General features: G+C 36.9%; 1 protein-coding gene across 2 annotated transcripts in view; it reads right to left on the reverse strand.

Moving 5' to 3' along the window:
- Nucleotides 1-18194, reverse strand: part of KPNA1 (karyopherin subunit alpha 1) — a 58539-nt gene that overhangs the window by 27211 nt on the left and 13134 nt on the right. For both annotated transcript variants that reach the window (XM_053936607.1, XM_053936608.1), the window contains exons 3-10: nt 17551-17658; nt 15728-15827; nt 15074-15168; nt 11601-11732; nt 3635-3723; nt 2246-2345; nt 1546-1709; nt 365-443 (exon numbers count right to left, since the gene is read on the reverse strand). In XM_053936607.1, the coding sequence (XP_053792582.1) occupies nt 365-443; nt 1546-1709; nt 2246-2345; nt 3635-3723; nt 11601-11732; nt 15074-15168; nt 15728-15827; nt 17551-17658 (867 nt within the window). The remainder of the gene's footprint in view (nt 1-364; nt 444-1545; nt 1710-2245; nt 2346-3634; nt 3724-11600; nt 11733-15073; nt 15169-15727; nt 15828-17550; nt 17659-18194) is intronic.

An 18194-nucleotide genomic window follows, 5' to 3' on the forward strand; every position in this document is an offset into this window, starting at 1 on the left:
TGATAGATTCATCACAGATTGGCAACAGCACTGAATGTGACAGGCGTTTGATGGCACTACCAGCGTACATCACTCAGCACAAAATTAAACTTAAGATACAGACTTGCTTTAAATAAGCCAAAAACATCCCACCCTTGAGGGGTATTGCACAGCTGCACATAAGTCCCAGACACAGCTACCTAAGAACCATCACCAGTTCAAGACTGAACAGAAAAACTGAAAACCATCACATTTTCAAGCAGTTAGTGTCATCAACATTCAGTTTCAAACTTCAAAAGGAACAAGAGGAGCTGCTTGTGAACAGGTTACCACAATTAACAGAAACATGAACTGCAGTACAACACAAGAGAAAGTTCATCCATACCTGGGTCTGGATATCATCTCCTGTAACGATGTTTCCCACAGCTCGTAAGGCAGGAGATACAACTTTGTAGTCATTGTGCCTAAAATTGACAAAGAAAAATGTAAGTATTAACCTTCCCAGAGCATCTCCAGCTTCATATTCTCAAGGAAGAAACAGCTATCAGCCTGGGGAAAACTTCCCTGATAGATCTGACTTTCACTATCTAAATAAACACTGATTTTAAACTAATGGTAAACCTTTCTAGGGTTTCTAAATATTTAGACCTTTAGATGTCATTCAGCAGCTCCCATCCTCGGGAGGAAAAAGTAATTATCTTTAACTACAAAATACACTTAATGTAGCACACACAAAGGCCAAGAATGAGACAGAAGAACAGGGATAAAAGTTGTGTGTTTAACCCATCAAACCCTGTTTGATCATCTTCCATTATCATATGCATCCCTCTATCATCATTGTTAAATCAGAACTGGAATAGGAAAGGTGAAGTAAGGATTTTTTTTTCTCCAATAAAAACACTATAAAACACTACTTAGAGGCAATATGTTCTATTCATTAATCCAGCATCACATCTGCTCTAATGTTAAGAGGCCTTAATAGTTTTTTATTTACATCACTGAAAACCATTATTCTTTGTTCTTAGGCCATTGAATGGTCCATGTCCTGACCTTGGATCTGAAGCAATGGCTCTGAACAAGGCCAGTCTCTGTGACCCCAACTCTCACAGTTACACTTTACTGACCAAAGTGTGCATCTACTCTTCTACAGTAAGGGTTGAGGAAATTATTTATATTGCAAGTCCCTGGTACTGTCAATTCTAGTAAATTGAACAATTTCTTATATTTTTATCTTTGATATCCTTTAGGGAATTTCCTATAGGTAACTATAATACAGACTTCAATGACACAAGGAAAATTCCAGTGTATATTGTGGATTTTACAAAAATGTAGTTCTTAGGTGCAGGAAAAAAATCTCTTAAGAAACAGCAAAATTAGTACAAGAAAAGTTCCACTGTTTTTGTTAGTCATGACAAATAGAGAACATTGAACAGACAGGTAAAATTAAAACTCAAATCTTGCTCTTTGGAAATTACAACATTTCAAGACCTATTTAATTAAACTCCTTATTGTTACAATCTTGATGTCAGGGAAAAGAGTGACACTCGCTTGCAATGGATTTCTTACATCAGCAGTTCCACAAGTCTTCTGCAGACTCCTGCATCAATCACAGCCTGGATTTTATCATTGGGGCCATCAGACAAATAGGACAAAGCCCAGCAGGCATCAGCTAATACATCTGTATCATTGACAAACAGCAGCCAGGAAAGCACACTAAGACAAGGTGAAACCTGTAAGACATTAAGAGGAGATACATACATTAAAAGTGCCAGAAGACCTATTATAATGTCAGCTAATTTTGAATGTCATTATTGGATTGGGCACTGGGATTTTAAGAAAATTTCAGACCTAGCTAGCACGTCTGTGCAGAACTGTAGCTATACGAGCATGGAGAAGCATGTCTCCAGAAAAGCACCACAGCAACTCTTCAGCCTCTACAGAACGTCTGCCAATGAAACTCAGCCTTGTCCACTAAGATGTGCCAGGTGCTGCTCTACAGCAGCCAAGATGTGCAGAGTTTTGTTCTGCTATGTGACAGTCATCTCCAGCACACAAACAGTAACAAAAAGGTACAAGGCAGCCGTGTTAAAACAGTGGTTGTGAATATCTGCCCAAAGGACTAAGCGAAAAACTTCATCTGGAATACAGCCATCAAATATTTCAGAATTTCTCTGAAACATTCCTTTTGCTTACTTTTAAGTTTCACCACCTTTAATAATTTAGCTATCACCACTTCACAACACGTTTTCTTTCAAGGATCTCTTACCTTGGCAAAATCAGGAGGAGGATTTTTCCCTCTGCAGAGGTTGGACAGAGCCCATACAGCATTTCGGGTCATAGTGAGACGATTCTGTTTTGAAAGCAATCTAAAACAAACCAACAAAAAATTCCAACCCCTGCTTTTAAAAAATCAAAGCCAGGCAACCCCGCTAACTCTGTACACCATTAAATCAAATTCTTTTTAATATACACCAGGGCAAAACATGATAGGTTTTGGTTTTTTCAAAAATACATCGTAAAGAAAATCATCCTTGATTGCTACTAACATAAATGCTAGACACAGGAACCTAGTATCCCAACAAGAACAGTAAACATTACACTAAATTTCACTCAAATGCTTAGATACTGGCGTGGCAGATTAACAGTCAAAAGAGGTGCAGGAATTGTGACAAAATTACTCTAAGAAGGAGGGCATGCAAGTAGTTTTGAAGAGAACTCTCATAGCCAAACTGCATTTTTATGTAAGTCTCAGACTATGAGTTCCACTTTGGACTAAGAAAATGCAGAAAGTCAAGACCTAATTTCACCACAAGTGTAACAATTCAGTTTCTTTTTCTCATAGCCATCTCCCACTGTACCAATGTCTTTATGAGAGCATGGGAAATTCCCCTGGTACAGAGTCTGCAAAGGACAGAAACTGAGTAATTGTAATTTGGACATGACAACACAAGATGGTGTCATTGTTTCAGCAATAATATGCTTCTTAAGCAGAGGATCATCAAGATAATTAGCAGGCTAGAGAAATGACACGCAGTGGGACGTCAGTGACCTGGATTTGTTCGCCTTAGAAGGAGATAGTGCGAGAGGAGATACAACTGCCGCCAACAACACTTTAACAGGTGGATACAGAAATCAGGAAGCCAGATCCTTCTCAAAGGTGCACAGTGACAGGACAAGAGGCACCATCAGGAGGTAAAACACAGAAAATTCTGATTAGGTATCAGAACACTGTGTTTCACCACGCCATGGTCAAACACTGCAACAGGTTACTCCAGGTAGTTACGGAATCTACTTTTGATGTTCCAAATTTGACTGGTTAAGTAGTTGAGCAATCTAATCTGATCTCACCTGCTATGAAGAAAGGTTTTGACTAGATGACCTCCAAAGGTGCCTTTCAATTTAAATTATTCAGTGACTCTAAAATAAGCCCAGACATCCACCCACACTGTAGAATAAAATAGTTCCAGCTTAGCTGCTTCTAAAACATGTTTTCATTTTAGCTTCATTAAAAAAGAAGTTCAGGACTCCCCTTTAAAAACTGTGATTGGTCCACAATAAAAGAAAACAGTATTACTATTCTTCAAGGCAAAACCCAAATTTTAGTTCATATCAGACACTCAAGCAAAATTCTGAAAAAAAATTAAAACAAACTTACTGCAACAAAGGGGGCAAGATATTACAGTCCAAAACATAGTCTCTGCACATAGTGCTGTCTCCAGCAATGTTGCCAAGAGCCCATACTGCCTGCAATGAAAAACAGAAAAATAATTGCTTTTATTCTCAAAATTCCACCAGTTTAACATATGTATTAGAGTTGGGATATAATCTGTTCTCTCTGTTAGGTCCTGGACAATGTACACAAGGGGAATGCATTCTGGTTGCATATTACATGTATACACTTAAGTTCATTATATGATTCAGGAATATTTGTGGCGATGCAAGAAGAACACCATAACAGCAAATATGTATGTCTCCAAAGATTGTGCAGGCAGACATACCTTTGCTCTGCCCACAATGTAAGAGATGAGCTCACCTTCACAGGCTTAGGAACATTCTAATTCTACCCTCCTTGTTCACACCCAATTTAAAACCAGACGTTTGTAGCACAGGTCAAGTAAGTCTGTATCTACCCAGAAATGTTTGTGTGGAACAGACTGCATTACTATTTACTATGAAGGCATAAAAGTGTGCATTGTTTACATAGTCATAGATAAAAATGAGACCCTATGTTCAAGATAAATCAATATTCAGAATCAAAGAATTCAGGTGGGCCTGGACATAAATTCTTTAAAATAAAACTATATGAGACAGAATCAGTGTTGCTGATTAAGTCATATGCATGGCAAAATGTAAGGGCTTGGATATCAGTACTACTCCTAACTTCATTTTGAGAAGATCAAAAATACCAGAATTAAAGTGGCATGAAGTCCATCTTTTGTAATATGATGAGAATAAAAGATTTAATTGGTTTTGATTTATATTTTGGGCCAAGTGGTGTTTTTCGTATCACTGTCCACTAGTAGGAGAGCTATAACTTTTAAAAGTAGAAATAGTCTATGTCAAATATAAAAACAATTTTATGAATTCCACGCAAATTGCAGTATTTTGTCACACAAGAAAGCTTATGAAGTTCACATTTGTTATTTACTTCAAGTTAGCAGAAGACTAAGTGTTGTATCAAATAGATACATGTATCTGCTCATTTGGATGGCTTATTTGACTTTTGGCTTTACAGACACATATATCTACACAACCACTATAGTACTTCCAATTCTACATACAGAGGACAAGAGCAATCCTATTTGTCATGGATAGTAGCTGAATGTCCTCCCCAAATTTCTCTTCAGTTGAAGGCTATGTATTTAGCTGCAATAAAATGAGTTATAGTGTATAACTATTTATCCAAGTGAACAAAGCAAGTTCCTCACACAAAATAAACATCTTCTTCTCTCTCTCTATACCTATTTAAAATAAAATTCTCCTCTAAAAAAACTGACAGAATTGCCACATTTTTTACCTAAAGGAAATTTTTGGATAACCTGAAATAAACGCATTTATTCTTTTTCAATATGGTGTCAATTAATTTAATGCATTAGATTTCTCTTGTAAGATGTTTTTAAATGGTGGCAAAAAGATGCTACTATAAAAAAAATAAGACTCTAATCACTCTAGAGGCCCAAATGCACTAGCAAACCCTGCAAAATGGATACAGCTAAAACCAGAAGTATATACAGAATGTAGATAGAGATGTCAGCTTGCTAGATACAAAATAAAAAGACTCCTCCTCTGTACCACTACTACCAACAACAGCATAGGACTGGAGCCATTAAATTACAAGTTGTGAAGAGAGTAGGCGACTGTTCTGGGAAGGATTAGTTTGTTTTGTTTTCTACTGTTTTCCAGGCTTCTGCTGTCAGCCACAGTCAGAGGCATGGCACGAGACTTTACTGACCTGTGCCATGAAACAGCACAGCCATTATAACTACACAATGTTTTCCCAAAACTGATCTTCATCATCATTTTTCATTCTAACTCTTGTTCTTTTTACAACTATTCTGACAACAGTTTATCTAAAAAGTGTAACTTTGATCTGGCAGCCTCTTGGACTCAACGCACAGCAGACAGCTACCAGAAAAATTTAGCTTAAGAGAGAGAATATATGCCACCTCCTGCAAAATATCGCTCATGTCAGAACTTTCAAGAGCCATACCTGTTGTTCACTCCAATATTTGCATTTCTACAGCAAGGAGAAGCCTGAGGAATGAACCAAAGATTTCAGACAGTTCTAAATAAATTCGTGAATCTTCTGAAAATACTTGGTGGGGGGGAAAGAATAAATCTCTTTCACTGAATATGTAAGTGATTTTGTATGAAGGCACAGTTTCCTTGCCTGAACACCCTTACACAGGTAAACAACAAGGAAGCCCTATTTCATTTGTCTGTGGTCTTTGTTTCTGCCATTATAGCAATACCTATTTTTAAGGTTGACAAGAGTCATAATCACTTAATCCAAGAATCCATTCTGACCCTGAATGACTGACTGGTTTTGCAACAGCAAATCTCACATCAAAAAGTCTGACCAGAGAAGTCAAATAGCACCTCTGCTTTCCCATTCTTCATTGTTTTTAAGGCAAGGAAAGTCTGCCTGTGTGGTCTGCTGTCACAGGAGCTGGTAAGAGATGATGTCATAACAAATCCTTGTAATGCTAATCACTGATAGCACACAAGATGCCAATTAATTGAAATATCATGTCCTGGGGTGACTTTAGAAAAATATGCAATGTTTCATTCAATATGGAAGATGTGTCTCCTTAGGGAATTACTTTAGCTCTTCAGATAAGTAAGGAATGGAAGTCAAGCTCATTTAAACTCTTCTCATCAAACATTGCCATAAATATAAAGCTCTGTCAAGGTTTCCACAAACACATGAACAATCACAAGTTTCTTTAGGGTTTGTTTGTCTGAATAATGTTCAATGATTTCCATTTCCATTTGTCCTCAAGATGCAAATACTTGACACAACATTTTGGATTTGGCTTCATTCTACGCAACTTAAATGTTTCCATGGTCATTCAATTCTAGAGCTTATTCAATCAAAAAATATTTGACTAAAAAAAATCCATGTCAGTACCTTCTACTGTCTAAATCCCAACTTAAAGATGACATTAATTTCAAGATTTATAGCCTGATTTTTTTAACCCACGTTAGGTAGAAAGCTGTGTGCAACTGAAAGTGCAAATGTTGCCTTGTTAATTGACATCACCTATTTTTATACACTTGTATAAATTACCATTTATTGCTAACAGTGGAGTAGGGTTTGTTGTAAATCTACAATATATTTTACTCATCACTGAACTCTAAGTGTTTTTTCCTGCAGTGCTGGACTTCAGTAGTCAGTAAAAGCAAAGTGCAAGTCTTGTAAAGTACTGTTGAACCATATGGTGCCTTCTGTGAATAATCCATGTGTTTTTTGACAACGTTCCATTTATCCCCTGGATTCTGAAGATTCTTAGTTTAAATATCCAAAGAAATAATGGCTAAGTGCTTAACCAATCACCAACAGTATGCAGAGTTTGCCTCTCAGTGAAGAAGAAATATTACAAAGAATCAACCCTTTCTCAACATTTAGATGCTGACTTGGGAAAAGGATCCAATGCTGAGATGAAGACGGTGAAGATTAGCTTGCATGCAAGTGTGATTGGCTAAGTGAACACAAGGAAGGAAACCAGAAGGACACATTCCTAGGAGATGACTACTACTATGTCCTAACACAGAAAAAAACTTTCTTTCAGTGGCTGGGGTGATTATAGCTCCTTCTTCTCATATCTTATCTGACAAACAGAGAAAGTAGCTCATCCTCATACCTTGACTGTTTGTCCTGATTTTGATTACCAAGAGCTTGTTAATAGGACTGCTGATGTAAAAGCCAAACAGAGCCTGGATACCAGGCTCTGCCAAGCAAGTGATGATTACCAAAAGGAATAGCATACAACTAGAAATGGAAAAATACTGAGGGAGAAACATACTGGTTGCCTCAGCTGAAAATGCAAACTTTCCCAAAGGGGAACAGGGCAGCTGGGGATGCTCATGCCACCGTCTCTCCAGTGGAGCACGGTGACACATACCTGTCACAGTGAGACAATCACAATCCTCCTCGACAGGCAGCACAACACCTTGCATGGGTTTTGAAGGAAATTCCACATTCATCAAGGAAACCCAAGCTGACATCTGGGTTTTAAGTACCACAGGAGGGGAAGTCAGGAAAAAAGTGCAGCTAAGACACTGTTGAAGCCACATCAACCTTAAGCAGGTCTGAAAGGCTTTGATGGAGTCTTTCAATATAAATAATTTCAGGCAGGTATATCAAAATTTCTAGATGTCTTTTGGAAAAAATACTGTGGTAAGTGGAAAAGGACTAGGACATATGCCACTAACTAAACCTAAAAATCAGTACAACAAAAACAGAAATGGGGAGAGAAGGGAGATGTAGTCAGTGTTTTTCATAAATAATGCAGATATAGATTCTGTGATAAATTCAGTTTCTCTGATTGGAAAAATGTATGCTAAATGGTCTGACCACTGACAACAGAGAAAGACTGACACACAATACAAGCAATGAAAGAGTTAAAGGATGGTAGGCTAATTAAATAAGGCCTGCACAGCTTAATGGGAAACAGATCTTGTAAAAGGATGTAGGATGTAAGGAATCATTTCATTAACATACATGTTGCTTATTAAACATAGCTATAAAGATTCCTTCACAGACTTCTATAAAACAGCTGACTTAGACACTTCATTAGACTCAGAAACTAGCATATGCAAAGGAAAAAAACTGTAAAATTAAAACTGGCTTATAGATATGAAAAATACATGTTGGGAATATTGTGATCAGAAGATAAGGTACACTGATATCTGTTCCTGAACTACTGCTAAGGGAAGTTAGAAATAAAAGACAAAGTAAACACATACATCTTTAAAACTGACTCACTGTAAAACAAATACAGTGGATAATGACTAGCCAATAAGTAAGATATTATACATTTTTTTTTGCTTATGCCATGCTACATATTCAAAATAATGTTATCACCTAACATTTCCTTCTAAAGAATTGCTATCCTAATTAGAACACAGCCTTCAATACTTCTTTCTCTCTTCATCTTCTACTATATGATTACAAGGTTAACTTCTGGCCCCTCTACCCTGAACATGCTGTTAAATTTTCTGTATTTTCCTGTATTTTTGTAATTTGTTGCAAATGCAGTTGCTTGCAAATAATAATCTTCACAGTACTACTGTGAGACACAATTAGGGTGATCATTTTAGAAGAAAACTGTAGCCAAATATCACCCAGTTTCAGAAATCCAACTTGAGAACTCCAGGATCAGACCTGCTCAAAACACAGGCCTAACTATAAAAATCACTGCTGAGTTGTCCTAACTACAAAATGAAAAAGAAATATTTCACCTTGAGCATTAAAAAACCCCAGAACAAGTACCCACTTACTGAAAAGAGAGAAGGAAATCACCCCACATCAGACACTAAGCAGTAGAAACATTTTTCTCACAAACCTACTATCAGGCTTAATTGCAAGAATTTCTTCCCTATTGTCCTCCATGTACTATAATTTGTTCCAACATTAACAAACAGGGTCATAGTGTGACAAATAAAAGCCTCCTTTACTACCCACTCATCGGTTACCAGGGCAACAATCTGTGCATATACTGAATGAGACAAGAGTCATCTGGAAAAATACTATGCAATTGTGTACTACTGCTATCCTGTAATGCAGAAGTACAAGAGCTAACTTCTCAATGCTTATATGCTCCTAATTTTTGTTTCAGAGGATACTATGGTGAAGTGCTTGGGGCTTTATAAAGCTGTTGGGAAAAAAGCAGAATTCCTCTTTTGTTGGCCAGCATAAACCCCATGGCAGCTGTGAGCAGGGCTACGATCTCCAGAGCTGCAGCACAGAAACCCACAATGAAACAGTGCAAGTAACACTTTGCCAAGGTACATTTTCCTTCTTCAGCACAACTTACTATGGAGCAATTTGTAACTGGTACTTTGAGATTACCAGTAAGAGAGAGATCATGAATTTGGCAGCAATTGAACAGCATGGAAGAATATTTTTCATTAATAACAACCAAGCCTCTCTGCCTGCCTGTAATCTGAATTTTAATATGTCAGCAGTTTATTAGGAGGCAGGGAGGGGGGAAGGAGCCAGATAAACTACTTAACTGTGGCCTCTAAGCTCTTCTGTTAATTCACCCATTTAAAGATTGAAGGCTGCACAACTTAATCTAAACAGGTTTGCTCTTCCCACCTGCTCTCTGAACATCAGCAGGGATGATAACAACCTAACAAAAAAAGCAAGTTAGCTCTTGCACAGAAGATCAGTCATTAGGAAAAAAATAAGTAAGAGCAGCCTTTACTATAAACAGAGCACCAATCATTCTGCAGGAACAGCACTCTTCAAGTGATGGCTGAATTTGGAAAGCAATGCTACCCAGTTCAACCCCCAAACTACAAAATCTGAAAGGATCCATATAGCTAAGTCTGGATGGATTTTCACACGGGCAGAACACAGCATTTATCTGCCATTTTGCCAAGTTCCCTATTACATTTCTAATTTCTACAACAGCAGGCTCAACTCCTCAAGGCTAAAGTAATGGACAAAAAATACTTCTTATTTTCTTTAACATTTTTTTCAAACACCTGAATTTCATTCCTCTTTAAAAGCCTTCTCAACAACAATTCAGTCAGAGACAGAACATTGAAAATGGAAAGATACAAGTGGAGTAGCTTGAAAGCTACAAGCAACTAAGAAAAAAATCTGTCTTGTGGAAAATGTTAGGCAACCTTAAGTACAGGTGGTACACTCTGAGCCAAGAAAGCTACAAGAAAGAAAGGCAAGTTACACAAAGCAGTCCAATGTTTATGAGTTGGGACTCCTCCAATCATGCATCTCAATTCAGCCAAATGCAAGGTCAGATATCTAGGAACACAGAACAGAGGTCACACTTACAGGATGGAGAACTGAACCCTGGAAGTCAGTGACTCTGAAAAGAACAATGGATCATACTGGATAATCAGCTTAACCTGAACTCACGGACAGCTTCTGTGGCAAGGAGTCCACTAAGACACTGGATACTTACACAGCAAATATCGAGCAGAAGTGAAAATGAGGTACTATCTCTGCAAGTAGCAGTGCTGAAAGAGTGCTACTGGAATAGCTAGTGCTTGTCATTTCACCACCACAAAAAGATACTGAAACTAAGAAACGTTCAGAAAAAGGTCACCAAAAAACAAACCAGCCACCACAGAAACATTCTCAAAATAAGAATACAGTGCTTAATTTCATTTACTCAAGTAAAGCCTAAACCATGGCCTGCAAGTAGCCATAGGAAAAAACAAAGAACTTACTAATGGAGTAAAAAATGTAACAAAAGCAATACATGGACCCAAAGCTAGTCAAATTTGTATAGTAAAGGTACATACTTCCAAGTTAGGCTTAAGATTGGCTGAAACTAACTTTGTTAACATCGTTAATGTTTCATCACCCTAAGTCTTCAAAGCAAGATTACATGTCTGAAGTACATCCTTGTTTAAATACAAGTTACAGACCTCAAATGGAATCTACTGAATCAAATGTTTGGTCTGTGCTTTATACTCATGCCTGTGGGCCTTGAAGTATATTCATCTATGCTGTAAGGAGCTTGGAGAACAAATTATAATTTCTACTCATGCTTCATCTTCAGGAGAAACAGGCATGAACTTTTCATATCTAAAGCAATTATTCAAACAAGGCTCCCTGAATTCCTCAATACACAGAAATATAACAACCTGTTAGAGAACAAAGTTAATTACCTCATTAGCTATGGTTAAGTATATAATTTCCAGAAAGAGAAAAATACAATACTTGCTTAGATAACTTAACACATACTAAGCACTGCATTTTCTTTAAAGGCTTTCTTACAGGATAGCCTTGCTCCTTTCCACAGAAGGGGAAAAAAAACCCCAACAAAACATCAAACAAACAAAACAAACAAAAAGTCCAACAAAAAAGCCTCCAATTCCACAAATTAACACACACAAAATTCAACACTGTTCTCAATCTTTACCTGTTCCTGCACATCTTCAAACTCTGAACTAAGCAGCTCTATGAAGATGGGGACAGCCCCTGCTTGGATCACTATTCGAGTCTGAAGGGAATTTCCCGAGGCAATATTTGTCAGCACCCATGCAGCTTCAAACTGGAAAACAAAATACAAATCAGTTTACTAGGAGTTCTCTATGCCACACCAAACATGGAGATTAAATATCTTTTAAAACCAGAGAGATGTGACAGATTTGACATAGGGAAAACATGCGATATTACTAATTAACAGATAATTTGCAAAGAACTAGAATCATGTATTTAAGAGTTATCACTATCGCTTGAAACAAAAACTTGCAGGAGTTCCTTATGAAAACATCAGGTTTGGTGTGGCTTTTCAAATTTTTCTTTTTTTGCTATGCATTTATGTTACCTTTGCCTTTCTTACTGGCTAAGAACCTGTACACAAAACAATGTGCTTTCCCACAACATGACACCTGCATTCACTGGATCACCAGTGATATTCCTGAAGATGCAGGAGAAGACCTTGTTTGACAAAACTTCATGGATATGAAGCAAATAAAAGATCTAGAAGAGATTTAAAAAACAAACAAATAAAAACAGATTTCTAACAAACAACACAAAGAACTTTTCTCCAACTCTGGTGATCAGTACTGATGCCAAATGTTATTAGTGTATGATGTTTTTATTCATGACTTGAAGAAAAAGTGAGATCCGGAACACTTTGCATTTTTAACTGTTTTTGTCATTTATTATTTTAATGTCAACTTGCAAAAGCATTAACTTTTTAAGATGAAATGCAAATTTTAACTCTACCTGAGACCTCAGGCATCAGAAAACACAGATTCTAGAAATTTGAGAAGGATTTGAGTAGGTTTCTGCATGCTTTCAGCCCAAGATTATTACACTACTCTAGCAAATTTACATCTTAATAGGTACATTCACAATCTATAGAATTAAAAGACTGATAAAAGTTGAATGAAAAATAAAAACCAACAAACAGTAAAAATGGAAAATTCTAAGCTATAAATGAATGATTTTGACATTAACAAAAGATGCTGATCCAGCTGTATTCCAGTGGAAATACTGACATACCTTCAAAAAAAATCTGTCTCTGTCTGAAGAGACAGAGCAAGGACTTATATTTAGGGTTTACTTACAAAACCAAAAACTCCTGCTAAGGAGTTGCATGAAATCCTGAAATGTGCCTGAAATAAGAACTCAAGAATTAAGCCTAGACTTCTAAGGCTTTTCATTTCTATGTGTTGTTAAAGACTTTGGTTTTGAAAAGACAATTAATTAATACAATTAATACAATATAATTAATCCTGCCCTTCTGATCAACTGAACATTCTAGTAAGATGTGATCAGAATAAACAATTCCAAAATACATCACTGCAATGCACAAAGAGTATGGGCTGCAAAATAAAGTAGAAACAGACAAAGTCAAAACTGCAAGATTCATCATTAATGAACAAGAAGCAAAACAGCGTGACCAGAACCTAAGGCCAACGTAAAATGTTGCTTTCCTGTAATTCTACTTTCTCTGAAGTGAGTATCCAGTGTTCTGGGGTATGTTATAACATAACTCATCTTTCAACCACAGAGGTCTCTTATTTTAAAGTTTGTCCTCCAGCTTCCTAGTGGTACCACTAGCTTGAACAATTCACAGCTTGGAGACTCACACTGTCTCCAGTGTAAGTCACAGAAAGGTTAGAGAATGACAGTTTCTCCCTTCCTTCTTTTCTGTGGACACCTGATGCTCCAGGATGTATAAACTAAAGAACAGTCACACATTAATGGCAAAGATATCTTTGTGGTGCTGTTCTTTTGTAAGATTCCTCTCTCCACATGAGACAAATGTACTTGCTCGTTTATGGCTAAACTGACCTTGGAGAACAGGGGAGCTTTTTAAAGTCTTCAATTTACCTTGAGTAAAAACAAGACAGAGGAATTCCTAACAAATTAGGCCTCCCTATCACTGATCCCAGAGGCCTAGTTTTTACAGGATATTCCATTGAAAACATAGAAGAAAAGCAGACCATAAATTCCCGGGAAGTTCCAAGTTCATTAACATGGAAGTTGCCATATTCAATCCATCATACAAGCAGTATAAATTATACTTCACTGTCTCAGAACAAGTTGAAAATCCTTTCCTTCTAGGCTAGGCTACAGTTAGAAATGCCTAGAATGCCAAGCCCAAAGGAATATTTTTGGAAACAATAACAGAGCAAATAAAAACATTAAAAGGTGAGTTCCAGAGAACTTCCCAACTGATCACAGAAAAAAGTTCTACCTGCAGACACTAAATTGCCAAGCAGGCAGAGAGATTTGGCAAGATGGAGGAAAATTACCCAGGTAAAATGGAGTATCAAGAGCAACATTCTCAAGCTTGTATTTTCACTGCTTTCCTACAACCTCTTTAGGACAAGTTTGCACATTTCCACTCTGACTGATTTTTCCCATTTCCATGTAAAAATCAATAAAGGTTACACCAATAAGGCCACAAGAATTGCTTCCATTTATCTGCCTGCCTTAGGTTTCTATGCTTGACCCCAATAAGTAATAAAAGGCATTCAATTTTTTTTTTTACAACACATAGCTTACAAATCTTCCCTTGGGGTTGCAAACCAACCAGCATAAATCTGATACATATTCTTAGTTACTGTCCCCAGACTCCTCAAAGGAAGCTAACAGACCTCTGGAATTCTGTGGATAACAATCTGAAAAATAATACCTGTAAATGGTTTCTCTAATGTGTAAAAAAACTAAAGTTTTGCATATTTCCAGTCAACAAAATTTGGATTTCAAATGGCATTCACAAGCCTGTTGCCTTATGCATTTTAAAAGAACACTGATTCTGTGTGTTGTATTTAATGGTTACATGTTAACATATTTTTTTCCTTAACCAGGTAATTTGGTTTTTTTTCACTTTCTATTAGCCAAGATAGACTGACCAGAAAAACACACAGCTGGAAATAAGACAAAGGTCAAGAAAAATTAACCACCAATGTAGCACATATAATTCAGTTTTTTCAAACCACAGTAAAATTTCCAGCTTTCTGTGTTTATCACTACAGATTGTATTTCTAATTCTAAACATTTTTTTTACTTTAATCAATTTAAATCCTAATTCTAAAGATTTAAAACTGCCTTCAATTTGTACAAAGAAGACAAACATAAAAGTTTTGTTTAATAGCTTTTCATCTGTTGAGTTCCAAATTTCAAATTCTGTATTTGCTGAAGACCCCATCCTATCAGTCATTCAATGCGCGTCAGACATCTCTCTTTCACTCTCTCTCTCCTGTCCTGCACCCAGAGGTCTTGTCAGAAATTCTGAAGATAAAATAGCTTTTTTAACATAGTGAAGAAAGAGAGGCAGTATAGCTGAACAAATCACTAATTTTTTTCCTATCTAATTTGCATCACCAAATGCCTTCCTGAACTAAGAAGGCAGATACATTTATATTTTTATACCTGTAATGTACAGTTTTCTTTCCGCTTCAGGAACTCCACAAACCGGGCCACTACTCCTTGTGTGCTTATGACTTCATCTATTGGAGGATTTGGTTCTGTTTAAAATAAGAAGTTAAGTTAGATATACTCACTTCTTTGTAAGGAAATTCTCAAATTACTGCATCAAGACAATATCCAGTGACATACTGGCTGCTCTTTTCTTGGAGTGTGTTCTTTTTCTACAATACTGCACTAAAAGGCAACAGATTCCTATCTGTCAACATAAGAAAACTCCCAAGTTTTGACGTAATAAGATAACATGATTCAGAGGACTGATGCACTCAGTAGTTTAGACAGACTGATTTCAGAGCAGCAGCTCTGTGCAGTCACTCTGGCATGCACACATGCAGAGCACCTTTGGTATATCAGCACATTTGGGCCACAGAGACACTGCCTACAAAATTTAAACTTCCATCCAAGAGGAGATCTCACATCTCCAACACTCAGTACAGATTTCAAGAAAAGAAGTGACTATTACATACATCAAGCTGGCATTGTGTCAAGCAGACCTTGACCTACAAATTTCAGTGTGAAATTCAATTTTTATTGCTGTCAAATTAAAACCACATGCTAGAGAGGCTTCTACATTTTTCTCTGCATAATTTCAGCCCTTACCTTTAGAAAGCAGCTTTCGGAACTTCTGGGTGGCTGAGAGCTGCTGTTCTGGACTATTGGAGAAAATCATCTCAATCATATCAGCAGTGATGACCGCACTCTAGGATTTACATGGGAAAAAGAATGAGGGTGATAGAGAACAAAAGGGGAAAAAACCTGCAATTAGCGACAAACAGGTTACATTTGCTAAACCAGTATAAAGCTTATTTCTTACTGAATAAAAACTTAGGTAAAACCATTATGGACAACAAAGGAATCACTATATATGCACATCTACATATATAATATGTAGATGTATTGGGCAGCATCATTCTCAAATGCAACTTTGCTTTACTGAAAGCCAAAATTCAAATTTTCCTGAATATATGGCAAGAAAATTACTCTTCAGAATTTTTCACTGGTATTCTCTCCCTTCCTCTAAAATAAGTGTAAAATTGTCAGCTTTAATAATAAGTAATTATGTTAGCATTTAGATTTCCCTAACATGTACATTTTGACTCACTCTCTTACACTAAAATGTATAGGACCTGTCATTTCTAGAAGAGTCGAACCCTAATGCTTGTTATCAAAATCAAGGAGAGGTATTAAATTTTCCATAATAGTGATGGTTTCCAATAACATAAATAAATTAAATCAGCAACCTTTCTTATGCTAGGTAAAATCTGACATTCTGCTCACTACACATGTACCCATGTAAAAAAGCATAAGAAAAGTCAGATTTTTTTCTTCCACTTCTTATCTAATCTTCAGATACATCTGATCCCAACCCTTAGACAGACAGGGAGACAGATGACAGTGCTGAAAATACTTAAGCGTTGTCTGTAACAGCCAACAGCTCCAACTGTTAAGAGCCTGAAATTAATGGCATTTAACACAGAAAACTGTGTAATGACACTATCTATCAATTAGGCATAAACCTTTCCTTAGTTTTTACTCTCTGTTTAATATAAGCTTCCACACAAATGATTAATGGTATTTAGGACTTGCCTCAATATTTGAATAGTATCTTGAGGAGTAAAACCATATATTCTATTATTGATCCACCACAATGTTTATAAGCATGTCTCTTATGCTTAAATTCTCAGTAATTTTCAAGGCTCCTATAACCACCAATAGCTCAGCCTGATTTCTATGGAAACATCACTTGCATACTCTGAACATAGACACTGTGAAGATCAGCAACACTTTTAAGTGAGAACTGCACTTTCCTTAAACTTTTCTGTTGTAGAACTGAAACCTTTACCATTTTTCTTTCCAGAGAGAAAGTAAAATGTCTAATTCCCACAAGAAGTATTTTTCTGTAGTTTTTAATTCTAGCATAGAAAGTAGTTCAAGGCCTCATGCATACAGTTAAGCTAGGTCTAGCAGTGTTTCAAACACTTAGGTTAAAAATGGTGCCACTTGAAAATCTGCTAAGAAAGATTTCCACTGAGCCCCTTTTTAACTTTGTAAATTGCAATAACACACCGCCTGATTGGTATTTTCATGCTTCAAGCAGTATGAATTTCAGATTAAAAAATCTCTGGGCAACAGTTGATAGAATCACCCGTAATGGTGATCCAGGATGTGATCAGTCTGCCAGGACAATGACATTTTTTTTCACTTTCTTGAGCACATATCCTCTGGAAAACCACTTGCTATATATCCCTGCCATTTTTCTCTCATGTAATCTGTTTCAGGGTGGTTCATTGACATGGATGTTTCAGAGTTGTCCATCTCTGAATGCATTCTTCACATCACTCTGGAATTTCATTTCCATCACGTCACTGCACAACAGACTTGCCCAGCTTCAACAAACACTATATTCATTTCTCATCACTTACAGAAGTCATCTCCATGTTGTTCATCTGAGCCTCATGGAAGCCCCCATCTGACATCACTTCCTCCTCCGCCTCTTCTTCAGCCGTTGCAACATTTCGGCGTTTAAACAACTAAAAAGAGAAAGTATTTAACATATATATATATATATATATTTAATATATATTTAATATATATTACATAGCCAATATATACATAGCATGTTACATTGGGCTGCTATAAGAACTACATATTGCTATCACCTGAGAGAAGGCAGTACAGTGGCTACAGGACTTCAACTGAAAGCACATGGAGAAAGCTTAGCCATGGAGTAAATGCAAACAGCAATGTGCTAAAATATTGGTTCCTAACATTTTTGGAAAATGTTCTCTGATGTCCCCTTCTCTTCTTCACCATCTGCCTCCATCTACAAGCTGTCTAGCTTCCACACCATTGCTTTCTTGCAGGGGTTCAAATTCCTGTGTGTCGCACATCTTCATAGAACACCTGCAGGGGCTCTGTCAGTCCAGTTACAGTGGCAAAGAGGGCTTTGGAGGATGATCATACATAGGTTATTATACTGGGATGAGCAGAATTTGGTTCGTATGATGAGGAGAAGGTACCCAGTTTAAGATGTCATGAGAAGAGCTGGAGAGGCTACAGCTATTAA

Source organism: Vidua chalybeata, chromosome 2, assembly GCF_026979565.1.
Source record: "Vidua chalybeata isolate OUT-0048 chromosome 2, bVidCha1 merged haplotype, whole genome shotgun sequence".
NCBI lineage: Eukaryota > Metazoa > Chordata > Aves > Passeriformes > Viduidae > Vidua > Vidua chalybeata.